Below are 26,570 nucleotides of genomic sequence, written 5' to 3' on the forward strand. Positions count from 1 at the left end.
GTGGGCGGGGCCCCAGTTCATTCATAAATCCTCGGCTCTTTTAAATCAAAATTAAGGTGCCGCGAGCCGGAAGGGGACACCCCAAAACACATTTTTTTTTTAAAAAAGAGCGAAGATCTCCGGAGCTCCTGCCTTTTAATATATATATCTATATATCTAAATATCTAAATATCTATCTTCTCCTTTTCCCATGGAGCGCGTGAACTCCACCTAGGTGAGTCTTTGAAGGCAAACCTTCCTTCCTTCTTTTGCTGGGAACAGGAGTCAGTCTCCATTTATTTCCCTTGCAGCAGGTCTTTTGCAACAGGGCTTCCCCGCTCCCCAATTCCCATGCAGATCATCTGCCGCTTTAAATATATATATTTTTAGGAGCCTTCGCTTTTTTCTCGACCTTTGGGAAAGCAGCTCTCGCGAAGTGGGGGGGGGGGGGGGGGAGATCTGGTCTCCCTCAGTGGTCTCTCTCCCGGTTGAATTTCCGATCCATCCGTCTCCTTCCCTCTCCACACCCCCGGTCGGTTTTATTCCATCCGGAAGCCTTTGCTTCCCGCTTGGAACACGAGCAAGGGAGATAAAAGGGGCAGCCCAGGGCGGTGGTCCCTAGTGGGCGCAGCTGCCAAGAGGGCGTGGGGGGGGGGGGGTTGAATCCGCGGCTGAATTTGTGGTGGGTGGAGGGGGAACGATGTGTGCCTGTGTGTGTACATTTGCTAAAGCGGTGGGCTTTGGGCTGTTGGGGGGGATTGGGGGACCCCCGCTTTCCTATAGAGGTTTCAGTTCTTCCCAGCTGGGCTTCTCTCCCTGTGTAGCCATGCAATCGAGTTTTCCCCCCCCTCTATCTGGGACTTTGGCGGAACGAGGGGTTTAATGCAAATGCTCCCCCCCCCCCCCACTTCGGAATATACCTGGCCATCTATCCTCACCATCCTGAATTATTCTCATTTTAAACAGCGCCCATCTGGAACCTGGGCAGTAGCCAGACGCGTCAATCTGCGTGCCACGTCGAGGGTCTCCGGAGACGGAGCCCTGGACTCAGCATTTTCTGCCCGATGTGGTGTTGTTGTTTTTTTGCAAACCTTGGGTCTGATCCTGCCTGTCCCTGGAGGGGGAATTCCTCCTTCCCCCTCCCCCGCATCCCCCCCCCCCCCCGCACCGGATCCTGCAGAAACCAGATCGTCTCCCTTCGTGAAAGAGGAGCTGTTCTCAGCCGGCCAAGCCCAAAAAATTTCATTTTATTATTTTTTTTAATAGATCTTGTTGCTTGCATGGGAAAGAGGGTGGGGCGCGAACCGGTTGCATGGCTCGCACACGCCTGTTGCAAAGCAGGGAAATGGGCAGAGGTGCTCCAGAGGGGGAGAAGAGAGCTGCCCTCTGGTCTGGGTTCTTCCTGTACCTTCCTCATCTATCTCTTGTCATCAGTCATTTTAAAAAAAATCTCTTATTGATGCAAAGTGCTTCAGTTCAGGGTAAAAAAAACAAGCTAGGAGCACAAACCCTGGCAGAATTTCTCTCTCCCCTGCTCTTCTTTTTCTCTTCTCTCCAACCCTCCTACCACCCCCACCCCCCAATTCTCTAACCCTGACCTTAGTTAGACTTAACACATTTGTCGGGATCCTTTAAAAAAAAACTTGAAACACCTCAACAGAGCCTTCATGTACAGGAGTAGTCTACCTCTCTAGCTAATATATTATGATGTTTTATGTATGGTGTTTTATGTTGTACACCGCCCACAGCCCCTTCGGGATGGGGCGGTATATTAAGTTAAATTAATAATAATAATGATGATGATGATGATGATGATGTCTGGCTGATGGACACCAGGTGCTGGACTAGGTGGAATGCTTACGGAGGGGCGGGGCAGGCAGTTTGAACAGGGCCCTTCTGACATTTGACACAGATTCTCCGAAGCTTAAATCGTGAGGGGCTGTGAGAATACCTGCAAAGGGAGCCTCTGTGTTTAGAGGCAGTCTACCAGATCCTGGGGCCGGGAACGACAGTCTCTGTTGTGACCTGTGCTGGAGTTTCCTAGACCCGTCTGCGGCCAGAGGACAAAACTGGACAAGGTAGATCCAGATAAGACCTAAGAAGATCGGCGTCTCCTAGACTCTACTGCTCCTCCTGCCTCCCTGCCCCCCCCCCCCCCCGCCAAGATCCAGACAACTCTCTAGAGTCCCAGGGGCGGCCTTAGAGACCAACTTCCTATTGCATGTTAAGGAACGATAATAACAACAACCTGTTTAATCTTTGTTTGTGCATCACCCTGGAGATGTAATTCTTCCATGATGCTATGGAGGAAACAGGCCTCCCATTCATATCCCCGCCTGTTGTGGGTCTGATGGCAGGAAGTTGTCCTGGGGCTACCTTTGACTCCACGAGGCTACCCTGAAAAAAACCCCCAACCAAGCAACCAGGTCTTTGTAGCATAGATGGAAGCAAAGGTTCTTATAAGCCGGGGGGCGTCCAACTCTGGTGCTGCAGATGTTCATGGACTACAGTTCCCATCAGTCCCTGCTGGCATGGCCAATTGGCTGATGGGAATTGCAGTCCGTGAACATCTGAAGCACTAGAGTTGGACACCCCTGTTGTACGCCATGCCTCACTGAAGGGGCAATGTTATCTCTGGGCATGTGCAGAGTATCTTCCCTTTGGCGAACTCCAGCCCCCTACCCATTCACAGCTGGGGCCCAGCAGTCTGCATAAGGATCTTGTGGCCGGGCTGAGGTCTGACGGGGAGGGAGAGGTTTGGGCTCCATGCCCCTTGAACAGGGGATCGCTACATTTCCTTGCCCTTTCCCAGGACAGCACAGACAGCCATTTCTGTTGGACCCTTCCATAGGGGTCAAGTCACAGGTCTTCTGTCTGGTCCATGGCTAACACAAGATGAGGCCCCAGGGAGGACATCAGGCTGCTAGCTGGGGACTGGGTGTTAAATGTTAAAACTCCCTGCAAGTAGAAAACATCAGGCGCCTGGCAAGGGGAAAATACTTAGCCCTGAATCACTGGTTTTTGCTTTTGGGCAGCCTTGCAAAAACTGTTGTCATGCTCCCCTATCTGCAGTCTGCCCTTATCTTGCTCTGTGTTCAAATCCTGCGATGTTAGCAAAACCACACCTTCAGGCACCTTCTGGGGTGCCAATTCTGTACTTCTTGAGCATCTGCAAGCTGAGCCTCTGTTCTCCGCTCCTTTCCCCCTTTCTTCATTTCCCCCTTCCTTTGGTTTATTTTTAGGAAGCCATTAGCCCAGATCGGCAGCCTTACCCGGCCACCTTAAATTCCCTTTATCCCCAGCCCTTTTTTGCATGACTGGGTGGCAAGGCGGGCCCTGCACTTTGCACCTGCTCAGAGGCTGTTTGATTTCCTGGCGACTTACCGAGCCCGACTTTGGCCCACCATGCACTAGCTTGGTGTCCTTACAAATTATTTAGCTACCTGACGTTCCTGGCATGGAGGGATTCTCGTATGTGAACGCAGTGGTGTGTTTTCCGAATTGGGGTGTGTGTGTGTGTGTCGTGGGAGGAGCATGACACCCTCTGGAGCCTGCACCTGTGGGGGTGGCCCTTAAGAGGGCTAAGATCCCCCCCCTCTCAGGGAACCCCCCAAGCCTTTCCAGGCGGCCCCTGTATGTAGGCCAGAGGACACCGAGCCTTCTTGGTCCCCCAGTGCAAGGCCGGTCTGTGGCTGTTGCCTCCTGCTCCATCCCTCTCCTTTCAGGAGGGCTGTGAGTCACCCTAATGTGAGTTTCCAGGTTGCTAGTGGCTTTTATTTATTTATTTCCCCTTGCCATCTCTCTCTCTCTCACTCACTCTTATCCCCCCCCTTGAACATGTGGGGTGGCTGGCTGGGTGGGCGGCAGCGAGCGAGCCAATGGGGAAGGCGAGACACCTTCTCTGGGGCCGGAGACGAGGCTGCGGGGCCTGCCAGGATGAGCCGAGCCATCTGACTTAAGGCAAGCTGCCCAGAGGAGGCCGAGGTGGAGGAGGATGCCAGACCCTCTCTGGCCGCCCCGACCCCCTTTTCTCACCCACCCACCCCCCTCCATCCTCCTGCATGCCAGGGAGAGGATGCAGCCGAGGATGCTATGTGCACTGAGGATGCTCTCGAAGCCCTGATTTAAGGCAGGCTCGAGAGCTGGGCAGAGGCGGCTTCGGCCATTTCCTCACCTCCTCCTCCTCCTTTCCGAGATCTGATTTCTCCTTCTTTTCCTTCCGTGCCCGGCTGCTAGGAGGAGGACGACCATCCAGGCAGCGGCAGACAATGAGCAATGATTTGAATCCATGGGAGAACGCGACTGAAGGGGTGACGGTGAGTGAGGTCGTGGGGGGGGGGGGGGGGGGGGGGGGGAGGGTGTTCTGAGGTCTGTCTCCGCCGAGCTTTCCTTGCTCCTGATTTCATTCCAGTTGTCAAAGGCTGGTGGGGGGGGGGGGAAACGGGGAGGACCGGTGGGGTGGGCGGCTGAGCCTGCCAGGGCGAGCCAATCCCTGCCGCACACAGAACCCTGACCTCTTGGCTCTGGGCGGGCGAGGTCGGGTCCTGACCGTCTTGGGCATCCCCACCCCGTCCCAGGAAGGGCGGCCGTTCTTTCCGGGACCCCTTCTGGTATCCGTGTGCGCTCTGGGGACTGACTAATCCTTCCCCCCTAGATGACAGGTGAAAGATGTTAGGAGGCAAAAGAGATTTCCCTGCTTCCGATGCACGTTAATTTGTAGGGACAGATTTCCCCTCCCCTGATTTGAGGATCTGTACTGGGGGAGGGAAATGGGCCTATGAGGTTATTTTTCCATAACCAGGGTTATTGTGATGGTGGGGAGATTTTTTTTAAAAAAAAAATAATAATAATAATAATAAAGAGCAAATGATGACTGAGCATACACAGAGTTTAATTGGTGCATGTAGACATTTTGCATGCCTGCTGCATGTAGACGTTTTACAACAGGGTAACGTAACATGCAGCGTGCTGGTGATCCTTTAGTAAGCTGGTAGCCAGAAGGGTTGTCTTGTGCTTCAAATCCTCCGCCGGCATGGAGTTCATGAGGTTGAAGTACTGCAGGGAAGACTGGGTTAAAATCCCTGGTTGGCCCCAAAGCCCACAGAGCAGCCTTAGACTTCACTGATCTTTCCCCTTAGTCTACCTTGCAGGGTTGTAGTGAAGATGAAATAGAGAAGAGGAGAACGGCGCATCCTCCTTGGAGGGAAGCAGGATAGACGTAATGCGTTATGAATACCTTTTGGGGTTCATCACACCTTTCCTAAAGAATCTTTCTTTTAAAAAGTTTTCTAAATAAGTGAATGTTTACTACGATAGCTGGGACTGTATCTCTTCTGAACATAAGAACATAAGAACATAAGAACAAGCCAGCTGGATCAGACCAGAGTCCATCTAGTCCAGCACTCTGCTCCTCGCAGTGGCCCACCAGGTGCCTTTGGGAGCTCACATGCAGAATGTGAAAGCAATGGCCTTCTGCTGCTGCTGCTGCTCCCGAGCACCTGGTCTGCTAAGGCCTTTGCAATCTGAGATCAAGGAGGATCAAGATTGGTAGAGATTGACTTCTCCTCCATAAATCTGTCCAAGCCCTTTTTAAAGCTATCCAGGTTAGTGGCCATCACCACCTCCTGTGGCAGCATATTCCAAACACCAATCACACGTTGCGTGAAGAAGTGTTTCCTTTTATTAGTCCTAATTCTTCCCCCCAGCATTTTCAATTAATGCCCCCTGGTTCAGCGTTTTTGATCTGACGATTGGTGGGGAGGGCAGACAGAGTGAGCCATGAGGGGACAGCCTACCCGTGGGAGGAGAGGCTGAGATTTTTGGCTTTGCTACCTGAATATGGAATTTAAATGGAGCTGAGTCGTGTGATTGGGCCTAGGTTTGTTGGTTTTTAATTTCCTCCCCAAAAGGATTTCGGTTTCAAACTCTCAAAAAGATGTTTTCATTCCCCCTCCTTTAAAATGTTTTGGATTTTGTAGATTCTTGTTCTTGGGTGCCTTAAATTCTTTGGTTGGGGAGGGGGGAAACGTGAGAGAGGCATGAAATTAAAGATTTGGAGCATAATGTGGATGGGGAAAGTCTCTCTTATGGGGTTCAGGCGGGCGAGAGGCAAAGAATAATCCTCATTAATTCACTCCCCCTTCCTGCTAAAGGCAGATTCATTGCCTAGTAACTGTCTCCTGTTCAGCCGGGATTGGATGGAGGCCGTGTGGTCAGTTCCACCCCACCTTTCTCCCTCTCTGAACCTGAAGTGCTCAGTTTTATGAATGAAAACCCAGACCTATGCCTTGGAAAGCTGAAATCCTAAATTATGCAATACGCTATTTTTGGGGTGGTGGTGGAGGGAGTTGTGCCGGTACTCTCAAGGCGGGGCGACAACAGATGTAGGTCACTGACGCAGCCTCTCTCAGAGTTAGGGAGCTCCCCATTTCCCAACCCTCCCCTGCAGCCTGCAAAACTTAAGTTTTGCTGCAAAGCACACAAAGCAAGATGTCCAACAGGCAGTGTTTTGCCCCATGGCTTCTTCGGTTGGATTCCAGACAATCAGGTTACTTGGGAGAGAAAGAGAATCGCTGTCAAGAGAAGCTGTTGGCAGTCCTTATTTGGCTAATGGCGGCTTTTGTGCCAGTGTTTGGATTGGGGATTCCCAAAGTGGGCTGTACTTGGGGATCCCTTTTCAACTACGGCCATGTTGATTCTGGCATTAATCAATCCTTCCTTCCTTCCTTCCTTCCTTCCTTCCTTCCTTCCTTCCTTCCTTCCTTCCTTCCTTCCTTCCTTCCTTCCTTCCTTCCTTCCTTCCTTCCTTCCTTCCTTCCTTCCTCCCTCCCTCCCTCCCTCCCTCCCTCCCTCCCTCCCTCCCTCCCTCCCTCCCTCCGATATGGCTGCTGGGAGCCCAGAGAATTTATGTACAGTAGCAGCAGCTGCCTCTGGTATCAATGGGGTTCTCTGCTCGGCTTCTGCCTCTTTGACTGGGTGAGGGAAATACGCAATGCCACAGCAGTTGGTTCGTTCAGCCATTCCTGGGCTTGCAGAAAGCACGCAGACGTCCCTGCCCTCAGAGGAAGTACCTATTGCATCTCTGCCTGAGTCCCTGCTCTGTACTAATCCCAACCCGATCAGATCAGTGGCTTTTAGCAGGCATGCAGGGGGAGGCACTTCTCTGAAGGCTGATAATTTTGAGCCTTGGATAATCTAGCCAAAAAAAACCCCCTTGTTGGTGTGAAAAGGGACTTTTAACGTTTTTTAAATTCCAAATAAGGATGCGATATTCCTCAGTCCCAGATGCTGGAATAATTTCTATGGATCACAGACTTGTGCCTTGTTGAATAGCATTTGTGACTGTTCTGAGTTGTGGTTTTAGCTGATGACAATACTGACTGAGATCCAGATGATCCAAAACCTTCCCATTTGTAGTTTCTGGGCATTTCCTGGGAGCCTACAAGCCAGGCATGAAGGAAACGGCTTTCTTGTGCTGTTTGAAATGCAGTCATCTGGTGCTCAGAGGTAGACTGGCTCTGAACTTGGAGGGTCATCCAACCATGGCTAATAATCATTGCTAAAGTCCCCATTTAGTCCCCATCTAGACCCATCACTGCATGCAGTGATTGTGAGTCCTGCAAGTTACAGATTGTTAATTATAAGAAGTATTCCTTTCTGTCCGTCTTGACTCTGCTACCCATCAACTACATTAGGAACCGACTATCACGGGACAGGGACGAACTTCTTCTTTCTCTGTCCTTGCGTCATTCTGTATGCTTCTGTCAAGTTGCACCATTTGGGTCGCCCCTTTCCTGTACCTTTTCAAGCTCATTGGGGTCTTTTTGGAAATGGGGTGATCAGAATGGCGCCGATTGTTCCAGCTGTGGCTACACCGGAGAGCTACGCGAGGGCACTGCCCAGCGTTGGCCTGTTTGACTTTCCATCCCTTTCTCTAGCGAGGAGTTTGCCCTTTTTTGCTGCTGCCACCCACTGAGCCGACACTGTCATTGAGCGGTCCACTGCAACCCCAAGATCTCTTTCCTAGGACTTCTGCTTTCCATAGATGCTGGTAGGCGTTCATGTCGGCATTGACTAGCTTCTCCAAACCATGTCAAATAAAGGCTCGTTTGGGGTTAATTCTAATCAACCTGGGATCAAAGTGGACCGGATTCATAGCTTTTGCCGCACAGGCCCAGAAGATGGGTCTGAACAATTTTCTTCCTAGCCTACTCGTAAAAACCCTGGCGATAAACAAGTTTTTGTCATCCACTGATGTTGGGTTGGACTTCTGGGACATCTTGGAACATTTGTAAAATATTCTTCGGGCTTGGGATAGGAGAGTAACCTACCCCCAAGTTGGCATACTCTCCCTTTCCATGACGGGAGGTAAATGTGCCTGGTTCAAGATTAGCCTGTGTACGCCAACACACACCAGCTGGGTGATCTTGGGCTAGTCACAGTTCTTCGGAGCTCTCTCAGGCTCATCCCGCACATGCAGAATAATGCACTGCTTTCAGTGCTCTTTGAAGGTGTGCGGAATGGCAAAATCCATTTTCAAACAGTTGTGAAAGTGGTTTGAAAACGCATTATTTTGCATGTGTGGAAGGGGCCTCAGCCCCATCCAGCTCACAGAGTGTTTGTTGTGAGGGGGGAAGGGAAAGACTTTGAGTCTCCTTACAAGAGAAAAAGGGGAGATATAAATACAAACTCTTCTTCTTCTTCTTCTTCTCCGCCTTTCTCGCCCTCTACAGACAGTGCCCAGTGAGGTGACGTCCCAGGATGGGTATGTGCTTCTTCTGGTACTGCTGTCCATCTTTATCGGGGGCACCCTGGTCCTTCTCTTTGGCATCCTGATCATCTGCCGGAGCTGCTGCGAGACAGATCGTCGGCGCTCCAGGTAACGGAGGGTTAGCCGCCCGGTACCTCTCTCTGCAGGTAGATGGGTTTTGGGATGGTGAGACGGAACGATTGGTGAGGAAGATGGATGAGTTCCATCTGGATCAGAGGTCTGCCACCTGCCGCTCTCCAGATGTTCATGGACTACAAATCCCATCAGCCCCTGGCCAATTGGCCATGCTGGCAGGGGCTGATGGGATTTGTAGTCCATGAACATCATCCAACTATGGGGTGGACGCAGGCTGTGGCGTGCCAGTGACTGTGGTTGGGGGCAGCAGCAGCTGCCCCAAGGAGAATTTTGCTGCTCCCCGCTTCTTCCTGGCTAGGTTTGGGTGGGTGGCAGGATTCTTCTGGCAGTTTGAGAGGAACATCTGCTGGGCGTGGCCTCTCCGTAGCACCCTCCCCCTGCTGAGCTCAGCCTGAGAGCAAGACACAGCAGCCCAACTCCCCCTTGGCTGTTTCAACTGAGACTCAGAGGTAGACTGTGTCGGAACGTGGAGGTTCCATTTTGCTGTCCTAACTGGTGCTAACCTTTTTGAATGTGTCTCACTCCCTTCCAACCACTTTGTGAATGTGTCTCACTCCTTTAAAAGCACCTTTTGTTTTTAAACCCCTTTACCCCAATTTTTGCTGTTTCTCTTGAAGCTACGAAGCAGTTGAGGGGTGTGATCCAACACCTAGCAGGGGGTGCCCCAAATCCTGGAATCTGTTTGGCAGGGCCACAGATGGCAACCCTCCGAATATATTTCTAGAGAGTGGCTCAGCTGCCCCAGGCACTGCCCCCAAACTCACTTTAGCACACCTGCACAACATCTTTTTAACCTGTTCTGCACTCCCCACCTCCAGAGCCAACGATGATCCGGAGAAAACAAACACGACCTACCTGGATGACTCGCAGCCAGCTCAAGGTAAGATGTGCGCTCCATCCTTTCGATGGGAGGCTTGGCGCTAGGGACTCGGTTGCTAGGACGCATCGCCATGGAAACAGTTTTCTTCCCTGCCTCTCCTCTTGCCTGCTTGCCTTCCCAAGAAGATGCTTAGCTGGTGTGTCCTCCAGAAGAATCTGAAGGCATAGTTAAGGTTAGATTTGAGTGTAATAGCACCATGGGGACCAACCACATTTTCGGGATATGAAATTTCAGGAGTCAATAATGCTCTGTTTGTTAGATACAAAGATTTGGCTCTCAAAAACATATATCCACCCTCCCCCCACAATCCAGCTAGTCTTTAAGGTGCCCCTAGACAAGAATCTAGCTCTTCTACTGCAGATCAATATGGCTACCTTTCTGAAACTATTGTTAAAGCCAGAGGCGTAGGGGTGGGTGGGGGAAATGGCGCCTGGGGCAACACCTGCTTCAAGCCACCCCGCACCCCACTTAGCTGGTGGGAGCCTGCTGTGGGCCGCCCCTCGACCCGGCCCCACCAGGCTGCTCCTTCCGGGAGGGCTGTGGGTGGCGATTCTCTGGCCTTCCCATGTGACCAGCTGGTGTGCGCCCAGGGACATGTGACCCCTACTCAGTAAGTATCACAAGGATGCAAAACATACATTGTCCAAGTGTGCGGATCAAAAGATCCACACAGTGGTACTCAGCAAGGCAGGGACTTCCCTACAAACCAAAAGGAAGCCCCACGTTTGCAGAAACAAAATCTGAAATCTTAAAATAGTGGTTTAAAAAACCTGGATAATAGAAGGAGCATCTGTGGCTTTAAGAGATGAATGCACAGCAATCTCATGAGCCTGCATTCTGACATCTTGCTAGGTCAGTGGTGGTGAACCTTTGGCACTCCAGATAATCATATCATACTCTGATAGCAATATAGGAAGAAGAGTTTGGATGTACACCCTGCCTTTCTCTCCTGTAAGGAGACCCAAAGGGGCTTACAAACTCCTTTCCCTTCCCTTCCCCACGGCATACACATTGTGTGGTTGGTGGGTCTGAGAGAGTCCTGAGAGAACTGTGACTGGCCCAAGGTTACCCAGCAGGCTTCATGTGGAGGAATGCAGAAACAAATGCAGTTCGCCAGCTAAGAGTCTACCACTCATATGGAAGGAATCATATGGGGAATTGAACCTGGTTCTCCACATTAGTCCTCCGCTCTTTACCACCACACCATGCTGGCTCTTGTTGTATTTACTGAGTACCCCTTACAGAAATGTTTCTTGTTGCTTTGGCTTTGATCTGCTTGCCCACTGTGACTCTGAGTTCACAAGGAGTGCCAGTCTTTGGGTAGATGGGTTGGCAGGTGGCATGGGTGTGTGTGTGTGTGTGTGTGTTGCATTGATCTGGGCAAAACTCCCTTGTGCACTGCTGGGTGGTTGGGGGCTTCCTGACTACTCTAGAGTTGACCCCCCCACAGCTGCCCTGCTGCCCGAACATCAGCCGATACTGGGGATCAGCTGGAACACGGGAATAGGAGGCATTCCCTACAGCTGATTGACTCCCTACCCTCAAGTCTCAAGTAATGCAGAGGGATTGGCCCCTTCCGCACATGCAGAATAATGCACTTTCAATCCACTTTCAATGCACTTTGCAGCCGGATTGTACTGTGCGGAATAGCAAAATCCACTTGCAAACGACTGCGTAAGTGGATTGAAAGTGCATTATTCTGCATGTGCGGAAGGGACTTAAGGCAGTGGGCCACAGGAGGGTGAGAGTTCAAACGTGGTCCTTCCCAACGTGGTGCCTGACGCAGCTTTTCTATATCACTTGAGCTTACACAGTATCTGTGGATTATGGTGACTTTTAAGTTTAGAAGGGACCGGGGGAGAGAACGACGCAGGAGGGGTAAAGATGGCGAGAAAGTAGCAGAGAGTAGCAGAGATGAAACTTCAGATTAAAAAAAAATGTTTGCCTTGGGTTGCCAATAATCTCTGCCCCCACCCCACCTTCTCTTGGCTTCATTTTACCAGAGGTGGGATCCAGCAGGTTCTCACAGGTTCCCGAGAGTAGGTTTCTAATTATTTGTGTGTGCCGAGAGGGGGTTACTAATTGGTGATTTTGCCATGTGATTTTTGCCTTAGTAACGCCCCTCCTCTCAGCAGTAGCGCGCAGAACTTGAAGCAGTCTAGCAGGAGGCGCACCGGCGTGCGTGGCAGCCTGTGCCTGCGTGCATTCGTTTCCCGCCCAAGGACCGGCGCAGCGGCTGTGTCCTTGCCACAGCCCCGCCCAGGAATGCCCAGCCACACCCCCGTCATGCCCCGCCCAGCCCCATTGGTGCTACGCCACAGTTTGAATCCCACCACCATGGGAACCTGTTACTAAAATTTTTGGATCCCACCACTGATTTTACCTCTCCTTTCTAGACATCACCATTAAGGTAGAAGACCCCGACTGTATGTCAAGCTCCAGCTATCGGGATGGGGAAAGCGAGCGCTTCCTGTCCTCGGGAAGTGCCACCGGGCGGCGGGTCTCCTTCAACGAAGCGGCCCTTTTTGAGCAGAGCAAGAAGACCCAGGAGAAGGGCAGGAGGTGAGCCAATGGGAGGGCAGCGGAGTTCTGACGGAAGGCAAGAAACGGTGCCTGTTGGCAGATGAAGGAGCCGAAATGGGCAGAGGCAAAGGGGCAGCTTTCCAGGGCAGGGTCTTCCCCACTATCAAATACCTGAGATCTTTGAAGACAGTGATGGCGAACCTTTTTGAGACCGAGTGCCCAAATTGCAACCCACGACCCACTTATATATCGCAAAGTGCCAACATGGCATTTTAACCTGAATACTGAGGTTTTAGTTTAGGAAAAACGGTTGGCTCCGAGGCACGCGTTACTCAGGAGCAAGCTTGGTGAAGCAACCGTGCAACGCTTCAAATGGGTGAATCACGATCCTAGGAGGGTTTACTCAGAAGCAAGCCGCATTGCCAGCAACCGAGCTTACTCCCAGGTAAAGGATCATGTCCAGGCCAGCCTAGATGTGTGTGTGTGTGTGTGGGGGGGTGATTTTCCACCTCCCTCCCACATGATGAACTCTGTGCATGAGTGCCCACAGAGAGGGCTCTGAGTGCCACCTCTGGCACCCGTGCCATAGGTTCGCCAACACTGTGAAATGGCAGGATTTGAATCTCGGACCTTCTGCGAGGGCATTTCTTGGGAATGAGGTGCGAGTTCTTGGCTGGGGAGAATGCCCCGAGCTGCCTATCAGTCCCAAATGGCTCGGGTTGTAGGACTTGCCTGAAATGATCTGCTTTGAAAGGGGTCAAGTTGTAACAAGACCTCCTGAGCACGTGCAGAGTGCTTTTCTCTTATCAGCGAAGGGACAACAGATGGCTTTTAGGGGAGTCTTTGAAGTGGGGGGAGTTCTGAATTTGGTTAATTCACGGGCCAAGATAGATCTGCAAACAGCTTCCTTCGGTGCCTCACGTCTGTCTTCCTGGGCAGGTACACGTTGACCGAGGGGGACTTCCACCACCTCAAGAATGCCCGCCTCAGCCACCTGCCCCTGCCCCCTTCAGCTGCCCTCAAAATCGTCACCATCCACGAGTGCGAATCCAACGAGAACAACATTGCCATGACGCCTCGCCGCCCCCCAACCAAGCCCAGCCTTGCCATCTTCCAGGTGAGCCTGCATCCCCACTGGGGCCCAGGAAGCAAGGGGGACCCCGGGCCAGGGGTTGGGGTGGGGTCAGCCTCCGGCAGAGTTTCGAGAGGTGGCGGCAGGACTGAAGCCGGGCCCTGATCCTTCCCCTTTCCTCTCTCTGTAGCGCCTCCGCCTTCTTCTGAACTTCACAGCAGCAGTGGCATAGGAGGTTAAGAGCAGGTGCATTCTAATCTGGAGGAACCGGGTTTGATTCCCAGCTCTGCCGCCTAAGCCGTGGAGGCTTATCTGGGGAATTCAGATTGGCCTGTACACTCCCACACATGTCAGCTGGGTGACCTTGGGTGACCAGTTCTTCTGAGCTCTCTCAGCCCCACCTACCTCACAGGGTGTTTGTTGTGAGGGGGGAAGGGCAAGGAGATTGTAAGCCCCTTTGAGTCTCCTTACAGGAGAGAAAGGGGGGATATAAATCCAAACTACTACTCCTCTTCTTCTGCTTCCTCTTCCTCTTCTTCCTCCTCCTCCTGCATCAAGGCTGTGTAGCCCTTGGGGAGGGGAGGCTCATTTAGTTTTGCCGGGGGTTACTCTGTAAATGGCAGTGTGCTGTAACATGGGACGGTCTTAGCCACAGGTCACTTTGGGGCAGCTGCCTGGGGCAGGGGCAGTCCACACTGGACGCCCCTGAAGCCTCCGCTGCTGCAGACTCACCATTCATTCATTCATTCATTCATTCATTCATTCATTCATTCATTCATTCATTCATTCATTCATTCATTCATTCATTCATTCATTCATTCATGGGTTTTATATACCGCCCAACCCCCCGGAGGGCTTATTGATCCCCTGCAGCTGCTCCTCCTACCCCAGGGGTCTGCAACCTGCGGCTCTCCAGATGTTCTTGGACTACACTTCCCATCAGCCCCTGCCAGCATGGCAGACCCCTGCCCTACCCCACCTCCGCACTGCTCAGATCCCTGCACAGGGGGGGTCATCTGTGGGGTGGTCCCAGTCGCCCTGCATCTGCTCCCCCACTCCATGCTGCCTGAGTAATTCAAAGGCTCCATCCTTGGAATTTTGCCCAGGGACCCAGAATCACTAAGAGGCCTGCTGGGGGCTAGTCTGACAGCCTGCCAACCTCCAGGTGGTGTCTGGAGATCTCCCAGAATTACAACTGATCTCCAGACAACAGAGGCCACGTCTGCTGGAAGAAATGGCAACTTTGGAGCGTGCTGTCTATGGCACAACACTCCTTTCCTCCAAACTGTGCCCCCCCCATGGCTCCTCCCCCCCAAAACATCTCCAGGAATTTCCCAATACCTGGAATTAGCGACCCTCAAAAGCTAAGACCCTAGAGACCTGGTTTCAAATCTCCACCAGCCACAAAGCTCACTTGGTGGCTCTCTGTTTGACTAGCCTACCTTGCAAGGTAGTTGTGTGAACTAGATGACAGAGAATCACTTGGCCCTGCTGGGCTTCCAGGAATATATCTGGTTTTTTAAAAAGTTGTGCTAAATAACAGGCAGTGTGGCACCAGGCAGATTAATCCTCATCCTCCTGATTTTTTATCTTCCAGCCACTTAGATTGTGCTAGTGTAACCTCAGCTTGTGGGTTCTGTGGGGCAGTACTTGGAAGGAGTTGCAAAGAACCAAATTTAAACAAAACAGTTTACTTCTCTTTACAAATAACATTAAACATCAACATTTAACATTACAATTCAAGGTCCTGTTCAGGTTGCATTTCAAGTCCTTCTATTTACAGTCTACTGATATTGCCAAGTCCAAATTCTTCTTTGCAAGTTGGCTGGCTCCTGAAGACTCCAAGAGCTTGATGAACAGGTTGCAACATGATGAAGGTCTCCAGGAGAACTCTCACCCATTACAACCACAAAAGAAAACCCTGAAACAATAAACTCCAACATTTACAACATAGCAAAAAAAAAAACAACTACCTTCCCAGTAGTTCCCAACAATATTGCAATTACCTTAACAAGGTGTTAAGGGCTTATAGAGATCAAGGTCCGAGTCTGGTAGCCTTGTCTTCTGCAAAGAGCTCTTTCAGCCTTTCTGCTGCTCTGAGTCTCCACCCCTTACTGGGTCAACCCATTCTGGGCCAACCCATTCTGGGCATGGGGGTTACACTAGCATTACAGAAGATTTCCGTCAAAGACACAACAAAGAACTGAAGGAAACCCCAGTGCTTTCAAACCCAACAAAAAAGCCTTTTACACATCACTATCATGATGATTAATAACAGTGATGGTACAAGGCGTATTTATGTTAAAGCGTGCAAGTGTTTGTACTTCACAGCAGTCTTAATCGTGGCGAAGAGCTCAGCAGAAGGTCACACTTTCGTTAAAATTAACTGTGCCGTGAATCTTCCCCTTTACGAGTTCTGTGAGTGTTTGCGTGTGATGGAGCTTTTTGTCCTGACCGAAGGCTTTGTGAGGTGCAGAAGTATTTTTAATAACTTCTCAAGGCGTGCCTCGAACCCAGTCCAGCCAACCCTTAACAAGAAGAAGAGTCATAAGAGAAACAAATTGTTATCCAAGTGTGCCAGTGCTCAGATTTCACAGAAGTCTTTGTATTGCTAAAAGACTTCTGTGAAACTTTGAACCCCATTCGGGTGTGTGTGTGTGAGTGTGTGTGTGTGTGTGTGAGAGAGAGAGAGAGAGAGAGAGAGAATCCACCCATGGGAGAGATGTACAGCCATGCTGGCAAATTCGCCCTCCGCAGGTGTGATCCTCCTGGAGTGCAGCTGCCGTGGAACTCCCTGGCACTGGAATGTGGCACTAGACATGCCACCAGCGTCCCAGCACCCCAGCTGCCGCTGCCAGCATAATGGAGAGGGATGGGGGAGGAGCCGACGTTTGTGTGTGGGAGCAGTTATTCGGATGTACGCCATCTTACGGTGGCTTCTTGGCAGAGGCTTCTCGGTGATGGGGAGGCATTTTGTTTAAAAGCCTCCCCACGCTGCTGGGAAGCCTCTGAAGGAGAGGCAGAGCAGCTTGGTCACGGCACTCCACCTAGCCGCCTTCCCTTCGGATGGGGCTCCTTGAGGCGTGCCTCGAACCCAGTCCAGCCAACCCTTAAGAAGAAGGAGGAGGAAGAAGAGGAAGAGGAGGAGTAGTTTGGATTTATATCCCCCCTTTGTCCCCTATAGGAGACTCAAAGGGGCTTACAAACTCCTTGCCCTTCCCCCCCCCCCATAACAAACACCCTGTGAGGTAGGTGGGGCTGAGAGAGCTCTGAAGAACTGTGACTAGCCCAAGGTCACCCAGCTGGCGTGTGTGGGAGTGCACAAGCTAATTTGAATTCCCCAGAGAAGCCTCCAGAGGTCAGGTGGCAGAGCGGAGAATCAAACCCGGTTACTCCAGATTAGAATGCACCTGCTCTTAACCACTACACCACTGCTGCTCCTCCTCATGTATCCTATCTCCTTACACCCTCCTCCTCGTGTATCCTCTCTCACCCTCCCGCCTTGTTTTTCTTCCACAGCCAAGAGGGGCCACTCTGCCTCAGACGGCTCTAACCAGCCACGCCATGTGCCCCAGCTCTGCGTTGCCAGGGGACACCTACAACTCCATCGTGGAGGCCAGCCCGTCCATTTCCTCAGATTCTGGGGAGGGGGCTTTGGTAAGTGACTTCAGAGGGCAGCAAATTGCCTCCCCTCACAAGGTCTGGGGGGTGGGCTCCATTCCCAGCCCCTAAGGCACGAGGTGCCCCGACCAACATGGCCCAGGCTACCCCAGTCTCATCAGATCCCAGAAGCTAAGTAGGGTCGGCCCTGGTTAGTTCTTAGATGGGAGACCATGAAATACCAGAATACTAGAACCAGGGGGCCTACATTGAAAATGCTGGGGGAAAGAATTAGGACTAATAAAAGGAAACACTTCTTCATGCAACGTGTGATTGGTGTTTGGAATATGCTGCCACAGGAGGTGGTGATGGCCAATAACCTGCATAGTTTCAAAAGGGGCTTGGACAGATTGATGGAGGAGAAGTCGATCTATGGCTACCAACCTTGATCCTCCTTGATCTGAGATTGCAAAGGCCTTAGCAGACCAGGTGCTCGGGAGCAGCAGCAGAAGGCCACTGCTTTCACCTCCTGCAGGTGAGCTCCCAAAGGCACCTGGTGGGCCACTGCGAGTAGCAGAGTGCTGGACTAGATGGACTCTGGTCTGATCCAGCAGGCTAGTTCTTATGTTCTTATGTGTGTGTGGCAGAGGAGCGTATTGTTTTCACTCTAGCTCCGGCACTGAGCGTCTCTCTGAGCATCAATTCCTTTCTTCCGTCTCCTTTGCTCTCAGTCCGACAGCGCGGCCAGGAGTCCGAAGGGAACCAGAGCAGGCAGCGCCGCACCCAGGGAGCCTGCTCCCACCCCCGCACAGGGCACCGTGTTGCACTTCTTTACCCGCTTACGCCGCCATGCCAGCTTGGAGGGGGCAAGCCCTTACTTCAGGATCAAGAAGTGGAAGCTGGAAACCAGCCAGAGGGCCTCAAGTCTGGATACACGAGGTGGGCTCTCTGTGGGGGTGGCGGCAAATGAATTGACCCCAGAGAAAACTGCCTGCTGGTTTGTCCTGCCTTTCCCTTCGTTCTACCCCAGGGGTCTGCAACCTGCGGCTCTCCAGATGTCCATGGACTACAATTGGGTGTAAATGGGAAGTTCTCACAATGGAGAGATGTAGGGAGTGGTGTCCCCCAAGGATCCGTTTTGGGACCAGTGCTCTTTAACCTATTCATAAATGACCTGGAAGTAGGGGTGGGTAGCGTGGTGGCCAAGTTTGCAGATGATACCAAATTATGTAGGGTGGTGAGAACCACAAAGGATTGCGAAGAGCTCCAAGCGGACCTTGATAAATTAAATGAGTGGGCTAAGAAATGGCAAATGCAGTTCAATGTAGCTAAATGTAAAGTGATGCACATAGGGGCAAAAAATCCAAACTTCACATACACGCTACAAAGGGGTCAGTGCTATCAGTCTGACAGACCAGGAAAGGGATTTGGGCGTCTTAGTTGATAGTTCCATGGGAATGTCAACTCAATGCCTGGCAGCTGTGAAAAAGGCAAACTCTATGCTGGGGATCATTAGGAAAGGAATTGAGGTATCAATAAAACTGCAAAGACTGTCATGCCCTTATATAAAGCAGGTGCGGTGTGACCGCACTTGGAGTAACTGTGTCCAGCGTCTCTGGTCACGTGATCTCAAAAAGCGATATTGAGGGAGATAGAAAAGTGCAGAGAAGGAACACAACAAAGATGGATTGAGGGGACTGTGGGAGCACCTTCCCTATGAGGAAAGGCTGCAGCGTTTGGGACTCTAGTTTGGAGAGGAGACGGCTGAGGGGGGATATGATTGAAGTCTATAAAATTATGCATGGGGTAGAAAATGTTGACAGAGAGAAATTTTTCTCTCTTTCTCACAATACTAGAACCAGGGGGTATTCATTGAAAATGCGGGGGGGAAGAACTGGGACTAATAAAAGGAAACACTTCTTCACGCAACGTGTGATTGGTGTTTGGAATATGCTGCCACAGGAGGTGGTGATGGCCACTAACCTGGATAGCTTTAAAAGGGGCTTGGACAGATTTATGGAGAAGTCGATTTATGGCTACCAATCTTGATCCTCTTTGATCTGAGATTGCAAAAGCCTTAACAGACCAGGTGCTCAGGAGCAGCAGCAGCAGCAGGCCATTGCTTTCACATCCTGCATGTGAGCTCCCAAAGGCACCTGGTGGGCCACTGCAAGTAGCAGAGAGCTGGACTAGATGGACTCTGGTCTGATCCAGCTGGCTTGTTCTTATGTTCTTAATTCCCATCAGCCCTGCCATTTGGCCATGCTGGCAGGGGCTGATGGGAATTGTAGTCCACGAACATCCGGAGAGCAGCAAGTTGCAGACCCCCGTTCTACCCGTATCTGATGGCTTCCACTCTCTGATTTCGGTCCCTCCGTTTTATCTTCACAACAGCCTTGTGAAATGGGTTCTTCCCCCACCCCCTTCCGAGAGCTACGATGTTTACCCTGCCAGATTTTTTACCTTTCAGGAAGGACGTGAGAACAGTATAGGCTGCCTCGATCTTCTCTGCAGGGATGAAATGCCCAACTAAGATGGATAGAAGTGCCGTTTTAATGCTCATTATTATTGATAACCTTGCCTTCTAGGGCTTTATGGGAATGGGTTGGCAGAACACGAGTGGGAAAGACAATTTGTGGGTTTAGGGGGTGGGAGATCAGCCCGAGCAGTTTTGTGAACCACTCCCCTTTTCAAAGGGGGTTGGGAGCAGCCGCCTTGGAAGATCCCCTTTGCTGTCTCTGGTCCAGGGTCCCCCAAACGCCACCAGTTCCAGCGTCAGAGGGCAGCTAGCGAAAGCATGGACCAGGAGGATCGAGACCCCCACCAGACGGACATCATCCAATACATTGCCCGGACGGATGACGTGGCATTTCGACCCGTGGCCGGGCCGTTCTTGCCAGCCCCGGCCAGCCCCACCCTCTCTCTCGGCAGGTATTTTTCTGTAGATAAGGGGGAAACGGGCCGGCCGAATTCGGGTGGCGGGGAACGGAGACCGAATGCCGCGTTGATTCGTCTGTTGTTGCATGCGAGCGGTGGGCAAATCTTCCGGACAGATGTCGAGAAGAATCGCTGGGAGGAACAGAGGGGTGGATGGGGAAGCAAGAATTAAATATTTGATTTACCTAATGGAGGTTAATGAAAAATGTAAGACCTGCTTTAGTGTGGGAGGGGGAGTGAATTATGTGTGATGAGGACGGCTTCGGGGGGCAGCGTCTGCTCTCTCCTGCATTAGTCCAGAAGCACTTTAGAGATCGACAAGGTTCTTGGGAGTACAAACATGCAAGAGTTAAAAGTTCCAGCTTTGACTCACAAAAGCAGGTTCCTTGAAAACCTGGTTGACCTCAAAAGCGCCATAAGGGTGAACTCAATTTATTTGTCTTGTATGCCACCCTTCTTCAACCAGCTCAGGGCAGTTCACGACATTTCCCTAATACATGATAAAAGCATGTATGTTGTCATAAAATACATGACAAAAATTGTACTGTAGGGCCGACACAGTTACTCTCTGACTCAGCTAACCTTGGGATCATTCTTGGCCCTGATTGGAGGGGGAGGATGAAAGAACCGATCCTGCTTTATGGAGCCCTTGATGCTTTTAGCGCCTGGAAGCATGTGCAGAGTGCTTCAGGGTCGGTTCTCTGCCAAACCGGAGCATCAAAACAACGGTGGGGTTGTGTTGTAAGCTGTCCTGAGCCTAGCTTTGCTGGGAAATTGTGGGGTATAAATCGAATAAACTGAACTAAATTAACAGGCCTATCGGTTATGCCCATACTGGGTTCACACTGCGGCTGGTGGAAGCATTTGGTGGGATCTCTGAGGCTGGGTTTAATGTCACCTGTTGCTACTTTTTGGAACTAAGATGGCTCTGAAGCAGTTGGCTCATGCCACTGGACAGTCAACTTGTTCCTATGGAGGGAAGAGGGGAGGCAACCAGAGGTGGGATCCAGCAGGTTCTCACCAGTTCCCGAGAGTGGGTTACTAATTATTTGTGTGTGCCGAGAGGGGGTTACTAATTGGGTCTGCTTTTCCGTTAGAAATTCCATTCGGTCCAAAAATCATCAAGTCCTGTTGTTTCCTATGGGGCTGGTTAGCGAAGGTAGAAAACGGGATAATTCTCCCTGTTGGGCTGTTTTAAAAACATGTTTTAGTAATATGGTAAAGTTCCTTGTTCGAGGAAAGTATCCTTCTTTTGATGTCTAGAAACAAAATGAAGTATTTGAAAGTATTAAGTATTTGACAGGCAGTCAATTAGAGGAGAAGTAGTTGTTTCTGTTGGCAGTAGACAATAGGACTTGCTATAATGAGTTTAAATTATGGACAGAAAGATACCAGCTGGAAATTAGGAACTTTTTTTTACAGTAAGAGTTTTTTACAGTAACAGAGAAATTATTAATGCCCCGCCCCCGGAATGCCCGGCCACGCCCACGTCGTGCCCCGCCCAGCCCCATTGGCGCTACGCCACTGTTTGAATCCCACCACCATGGGAACCTGTTACTAAAATTTTTGGATCCCACCACTGGAGGCGACATACCTGTGCAGAGTGACAAAATACATTCCTGTGGCTTTGCATTTCCCCGTGCCTTCTAAGCCCTTACGGCCCAGCTTTCCAGCTTCTGGGATGTGAACTTTGCATCATGGGAACATATGTGCATTTTCTCCCGCCTCCCCCAAAGAAACGTTTATCAGGGTAGGATAGCCAGTGCTGACCACCAAAGAATCACCTTTCCAGAGCGTGGAATCTTCGCCCGACCACTCTGTAGCAGGAGGAAGCATTGACATCTGCTTGCAAGCAGCAGGGTTTTGCTTCCCGGTGGGTGTCTGTGTTTGCTGTGGGTCTACATCAGGGGTCTTCAAACTACGGCCCTCCAGATGTTCTGGAACTACAATTCCCATCAGCCCTGCTACTTGGCTATGCTGGCAGAGGCTGATGGGAATTGTAGTTCCTGAACATCTGGAGGGCCATAGTTTGAAGACCTCTGGTCTACATGATGATGCAAAGGGGTGTAGAAAGACTGATGAAAAAAATATCTGCCTGTTTAACAGGGCAGGCAATCCTGCCCTGGAATCTGGAGGACACAAATGATAGTCTTCCACAAGTAACGTGTTTTCCGTCAGAGTGTTTGGACGGGGGAATCAAACAAAGAGATTGCTGATGGGGTAAGGCATAGGTGTCAAACTCGCGGCCCTCCAGATGTTAGGGACTACAGTTCCCATCATCCCCTGCCAGCACAGCTAATTGCTCATGCCGGCAGAGGATGATGGGAACTGTAGTCTATAAGAAGAAGAAGCGTTTGGATTTATATCCCCCCTTTCTCTCCTGCAGGAGACTCAAAGGGGCTTACAATCTCCTTGCCCTTCCCCCCTCACAACAAACACCCTGTGAGGTAGGTGGGGCTGAGAGAGCTCCGAGAAGCTGTGACTAGCCCAAGGTCCCCCAGCTGGCGTGTGTGGGAGTGCACAGGCTAATCTGAATTCCCCAGATAAGCCTCCACAGCTCAGGCGGCAGAGCTGGGAATCAAACCCGGTTCCTCCAGATTAGATACATGAGCTCTTAACCTCCTACGCCACTGCTGCTCCCTATAACATCTGGAGGGCCGTGAGTTTGACACCTGTGGGGTAAGGAATCCCTCTTGAAAAAACAATCTCTTTCTGAATGAGAGTTAGATTGAACCAAGCAAGGTTTTTCGGGGAAAGGGGATGTTCAAAGCACAATTCTTCTTGGCTGGGACAAGGTGAGACTGTAAGTCAGTCAGGTCCTGAACCAAACAGTCTTCAAGGATGTCCCCCCTGCAAAAGAAAAATTGGGGTGTGTTTAGCACCACAAAAAAGGTGCAATGGTTACTGACACAAATTCCAAGGAAATGGATTTAATGATGTGTGGTAGTGATGTGATCGTTCTCCCTGTGGGTTGTTGGGAGCCCATTTGCAAATAAGTCAAAACTGCAGGCTGACCGCACATGGATGAACCAGCCACGCTTCGCTTCTGTTTGACTCTCATGGGGCACTTTCACACATGCAGAATAATGCACTTTCCATCCACTTTCGACGCACTTTGCAGCTGGATTTTACTGAGCGAAATAGCAGACAATGGTGAAAGTGGATTGAAAGTGCATTATTCTGCATGCCCCCTAGAACCAGGGGGCATTCATTGAAAATGCTGGGGGGAAGAATTAGGACTAATAAAAGGAAACACTTCTTCACGCAACGTGTGATTGGTGTTTGGAATATGCTGCCACAGGAGGTGGTGATGGCCACTAACCTGGATAGCTTTAAAAGGAGCTTGGACAGATTTATGGAGGAGAAGTCGATCTGTGGCTACCAATCTTGATCCTCCTTGATCTCAGATTGCAAAGGCCTTAGCAGACCAGGTGCTTGGGAGCAGCAGCAGCAGAAGGCCATTGCTTTCCCATCCTGCAGGTGAGCTCCCAAAGGCACCTGGTGGGCCACTGCGAGTAGCAGAGTGCTGGACTAGATGGACTCTGGTCTGATCCAGCAGGCTAGTTCTTGTGTTCTTATGTGAAAGTGCCCCGAGTGTGTTTTGTACTGTGCATGGAACCCAGGCTCTGAGCTGGTGTGTTTAAGGCAAACTGTATCTGTATATTCTGGCTATAGGTTAGAACCATCAGAGTCAATTGGCCCCCCCTCTCCTGAGCCCCCACCATTGGATCAGCCACCCACCACCCCGCTTTACCATGATATCTGGAGCCTCCGAGCGTCGCTAGAGATGTATGCTTCGTCCGAGCAGGGGAACGACCGGGACTCTGTACGCAGCGATGGTGGGGACAGTGTCTCCTCCTCCTCTGGGGGTGGTCTGCCCAGCTTCCCTTCCTCCCTGGTGGACGAGGCTGAAGGACCAGACGACAAGCCGTGGGGGAAGCCCAAACAGGACAGCGTGGAGTCGGAGGCCGGGACACGCAAGTTGCTGCAGATGGACAGCGGCTACGCCTCGATCGAAGCCCCCAACAGCGGTCGTGCGGGCGAGGATCAGACCGCCTCGGAGAAACGTCACTGCTTTACCAGCGCTGGCCGCAAAGCGACCATCTTTGAGAGCTTTGAAGGACAGGAGCAGGAAGAGGAGGAGAGAGGCGCAGCCGGAGGATTGACCCCACACAGCCCGCTAGTATGGGCCCCCTATGGGCAGATGTTCCCCACGCGTGAGTCTTTGCCCCGCCGAGATTACAGCATAGACGAAAAGACCGACGCGCTCTTCAATGCATTTGTCCGTCACGACCCTCAGTTCGACGAGTCGCCCTTGCGGGCGAAGCACCGCTCCCGGACCCACCTGCGTAAACAGTGGCAGCGAACCAAGCAGTACAGCGATCCTGGAGTCCGTTACCCGCCAGCCCTGGAGAGGCACCGTACGCCACTGCGCCGCGGCGACAGCGTCAACTACCCCCTGGACGGGCGATACCACAGCACCCTGCCCCGCATTGTCAGCACCGGCGACGAGGAGGTCGCGTCGCCCGTCCCAGAAGCCAGCGACAAAATCCAGGTCATTGAGGAAGAACCTCCGGAGGAGACCAAGGCGACCCCTGACCCTTACGGCCGCGACTGCCTCGGAGGTGGCGAGTGCCCGGGGTTAGGTGACCTCGGCACCGAGCTGATGGACAAGATTGCAGGGGGGCTGGAGCACAGGCTTTATGGGCACTTCAAAAAACAGAGAGAGAGTCCGGAGTGCGTGGTGGTCGTGGCCAACACCTCCCCCGATCACAGCCCCGAGTAGGTGGGGCGCTGCACACAGCTCAGGACGGGCAAGGTAGATATCTCTCTTGTTTCGGGCTGGCGGGGCTAATGTAGAACTTGCCACTCAGCCAGGGCGCTGGGCACGGCAGGGGCGCGAGCGTAGGGGGTTACCTCAGCTGACAGCGAGCCATAGCGTCCCTACGGTAGGTCCTGATTCCACCATGTTCTAGGTAGCTCGTATCCGATGAGGACACACCCCGTGTGGTTGAAGGTCTAGGCCGCTAGGCCGTCTTGTTGGAAGTCCCCAAGGGGTCCACTAACGATGGTCCCCTCCAGGTGGGAGGTCCTGGCGGGATAGACTCCACCTACAGCCGGTGCTACCCAAGAGCATGAGGAACCTGTGGGAAGGCCAGGTTTATCTTCTGTGAATGAAGGTCAGGGGAGGAGGGCAGGAATCTGCTTCGGGGGGCTGAGGCCTCTGCTCCCTTCTTGTTAGCGCCCGAGAGGGGGGGGTCCTCAGCCCCATCAGTTCTCCCCTCTGCTGTGGGTTTGCCAAAGCAGGCGCGTCCGTTGCACAGCCGGGAAGTTAAGTTTTAAGGGACTTTTTCTTAGTAATAATAAAGAAGACCCCGAAAACCTAGCGGAGGCCCCAATGTTTACCTCATGACGTAAAAGCTGGTTGTAGCAGATGTCAAGACCCCCTTTACCCTCACTCTCTTTCTCTCTCTCTCTCTCTGGTTTTTTGCAAGCAATAACCATGCCTTTGCTGCCCTCTGGCTGGCCATCCTTGTGGGGGGTGGGAGACTGTAGAAGGGCCCCTTCCAGCTGGGACCAACTAAAGCAGCCCAATGTATTGTCGAAGGCTTTCACGGCCGGAATCACTGGGGTGCTGTGTGGTTTCCGGGTTGTATGGCCATGTCCTAGCAGCATTCTCTCCTGACGTTTCGCCTGCATCTGTGGCTGGCATCTTCAGAGGATCTGATAGTAGGAATGGAAAGCAAGTGGAGTATATATACTGTGAGGTCAAAAGGTGAGGCCCTCTGAATAGAGTAGCCTGGTATGTGAGTCACAAAGAAGTCTGTAGCCTGGGAGTAACAATGAACATGGACAACTTCAACTAGGAAGGGAAGAAACCATGAAAATGAACAGGGAGATTTGGCTTGCCAGTGTTGAAAAACTCTAGAATCAAGACCAGTGACTAATCGAGCTCCACACAAATTTACCTGGGACAACTATAGACAATAGCAACCAAAGGGAGCAACAAAGAGACCAGGATACTTCTATTCAGATGCATTCACCTATTGACCTTGCTATCTTCATTGTTACTCCCAGGCTACAGACTTCTTTGTGACTCACATACCAGGCTACTCTATTCAGAGGGCCTCACCTTTTGACCTCACAGTATATATACTCCACTTGCTTTCCATTCCTACTATCAGATCCTCTGAAGATGCCAGCCACAGATGCAGGCGAAACGTCAGGAGAGAATGCTGCTAGGACACGGCCATACAGCCCGGAAACCACACAGCACCCCACTAAAGCAGCCCAGCCCGTAGTGAGCCCAGTTTTAGAAAAGGCGGTTGTTTGGCACAAAATTGGGCCCAACTGCAGCCGACACACACCTGCTGGGATTGTCTCCTGCTCCTCTGGAGGTGAGCGTGGACCTGCCGCGTGCGCTTTTCAGAAGGGGAAGACCGGATGCCGGTAACAGGGAAGCCACGAAAGAAAGGCTCGGCACCCTGCGTTGGCCGAGGCATCTCTGGCCGTTCCTCTCCTGCTTCATCGACCCGCGAGAACACCTCTCTCCCTGTGCCATGCCTCAGTTTCCGCCGCTGTCATACTTCAGTACCTCTTTCCTGGTCAGTGGGAGGGAGCCACCCTGTCTGTCTTGGATGCGAGGCGCCCTGAACGGAAGCCCTGTGGAAAAG

General features: G+C 51.7%; 1 protein-coding gene across 4 annotated transcripts; it reads left to right on the plus strand.

The window, feature by feature from the left end:
* LOC125432461 (CACN subunit beta associated regulatory protein) lies at window positions 1-25,512 on the plus strand. Of its 4 annotated transcripts, none has more exons than XM_048495991.1 (10): window positions 1-214; window positions 4,216-4,295; window positions 8,712-8,857; window positions 9,703-9,764; window positions 12,161-12,326; window positions 13,227-13,404; window positions 16,879-17,016; window positions 17,691-17,898; window positions 19,707-19,890; window positions 23,572-25,512. In XM_048495991.1, the coding sequence occupies exons 2-10, from the start codon at window positions 4,248-4,250 to the stop codon at window positions 24,680-24,682; spliced, it is 2,241 nt and encodes a 746-aa protein (XP_048351948.1). In that variant the 5' UTR covers window positions 1-214; window positions 4,216-4,247; the 3' UTR covers window positions 24,683-25,512. The 4 variants fall into 4 exon arrangements, with proteins under 4 accessions (XP_048351948.1, XP_048351951.1, XP_048351952.1 ...); XM_048495994.1 differs by lacking the exon at window positions 1-214 and adding an exon at window positions 2,013-2,057; XM_048495995.1 differs by lacking the exon at window positions 1-214 and adding an exon at window positions 3,708-3,726.
* The last annotated feature ends 1,058 nt before the right edge of the window (window positions 25,513-26,570 follow it).

This window comes from Sphaerodactylus townsendi, linkage group LG05 (assembly GCF_021028975.2).
Source record: "Sphaerodactylus townsendi isolate TG3544 linkage group LG05, MPM_Stown_v2.3, whole genome shotgun sequence".
Classification (NCBI taxonomy): domain Eukaryota; kingdom Metazoa; phylum Chordata; class Lepidosauria; order Squamata; family Sphaerodactylidae; genus Sphaerodactylus; species Sphaerodactylus townsendi.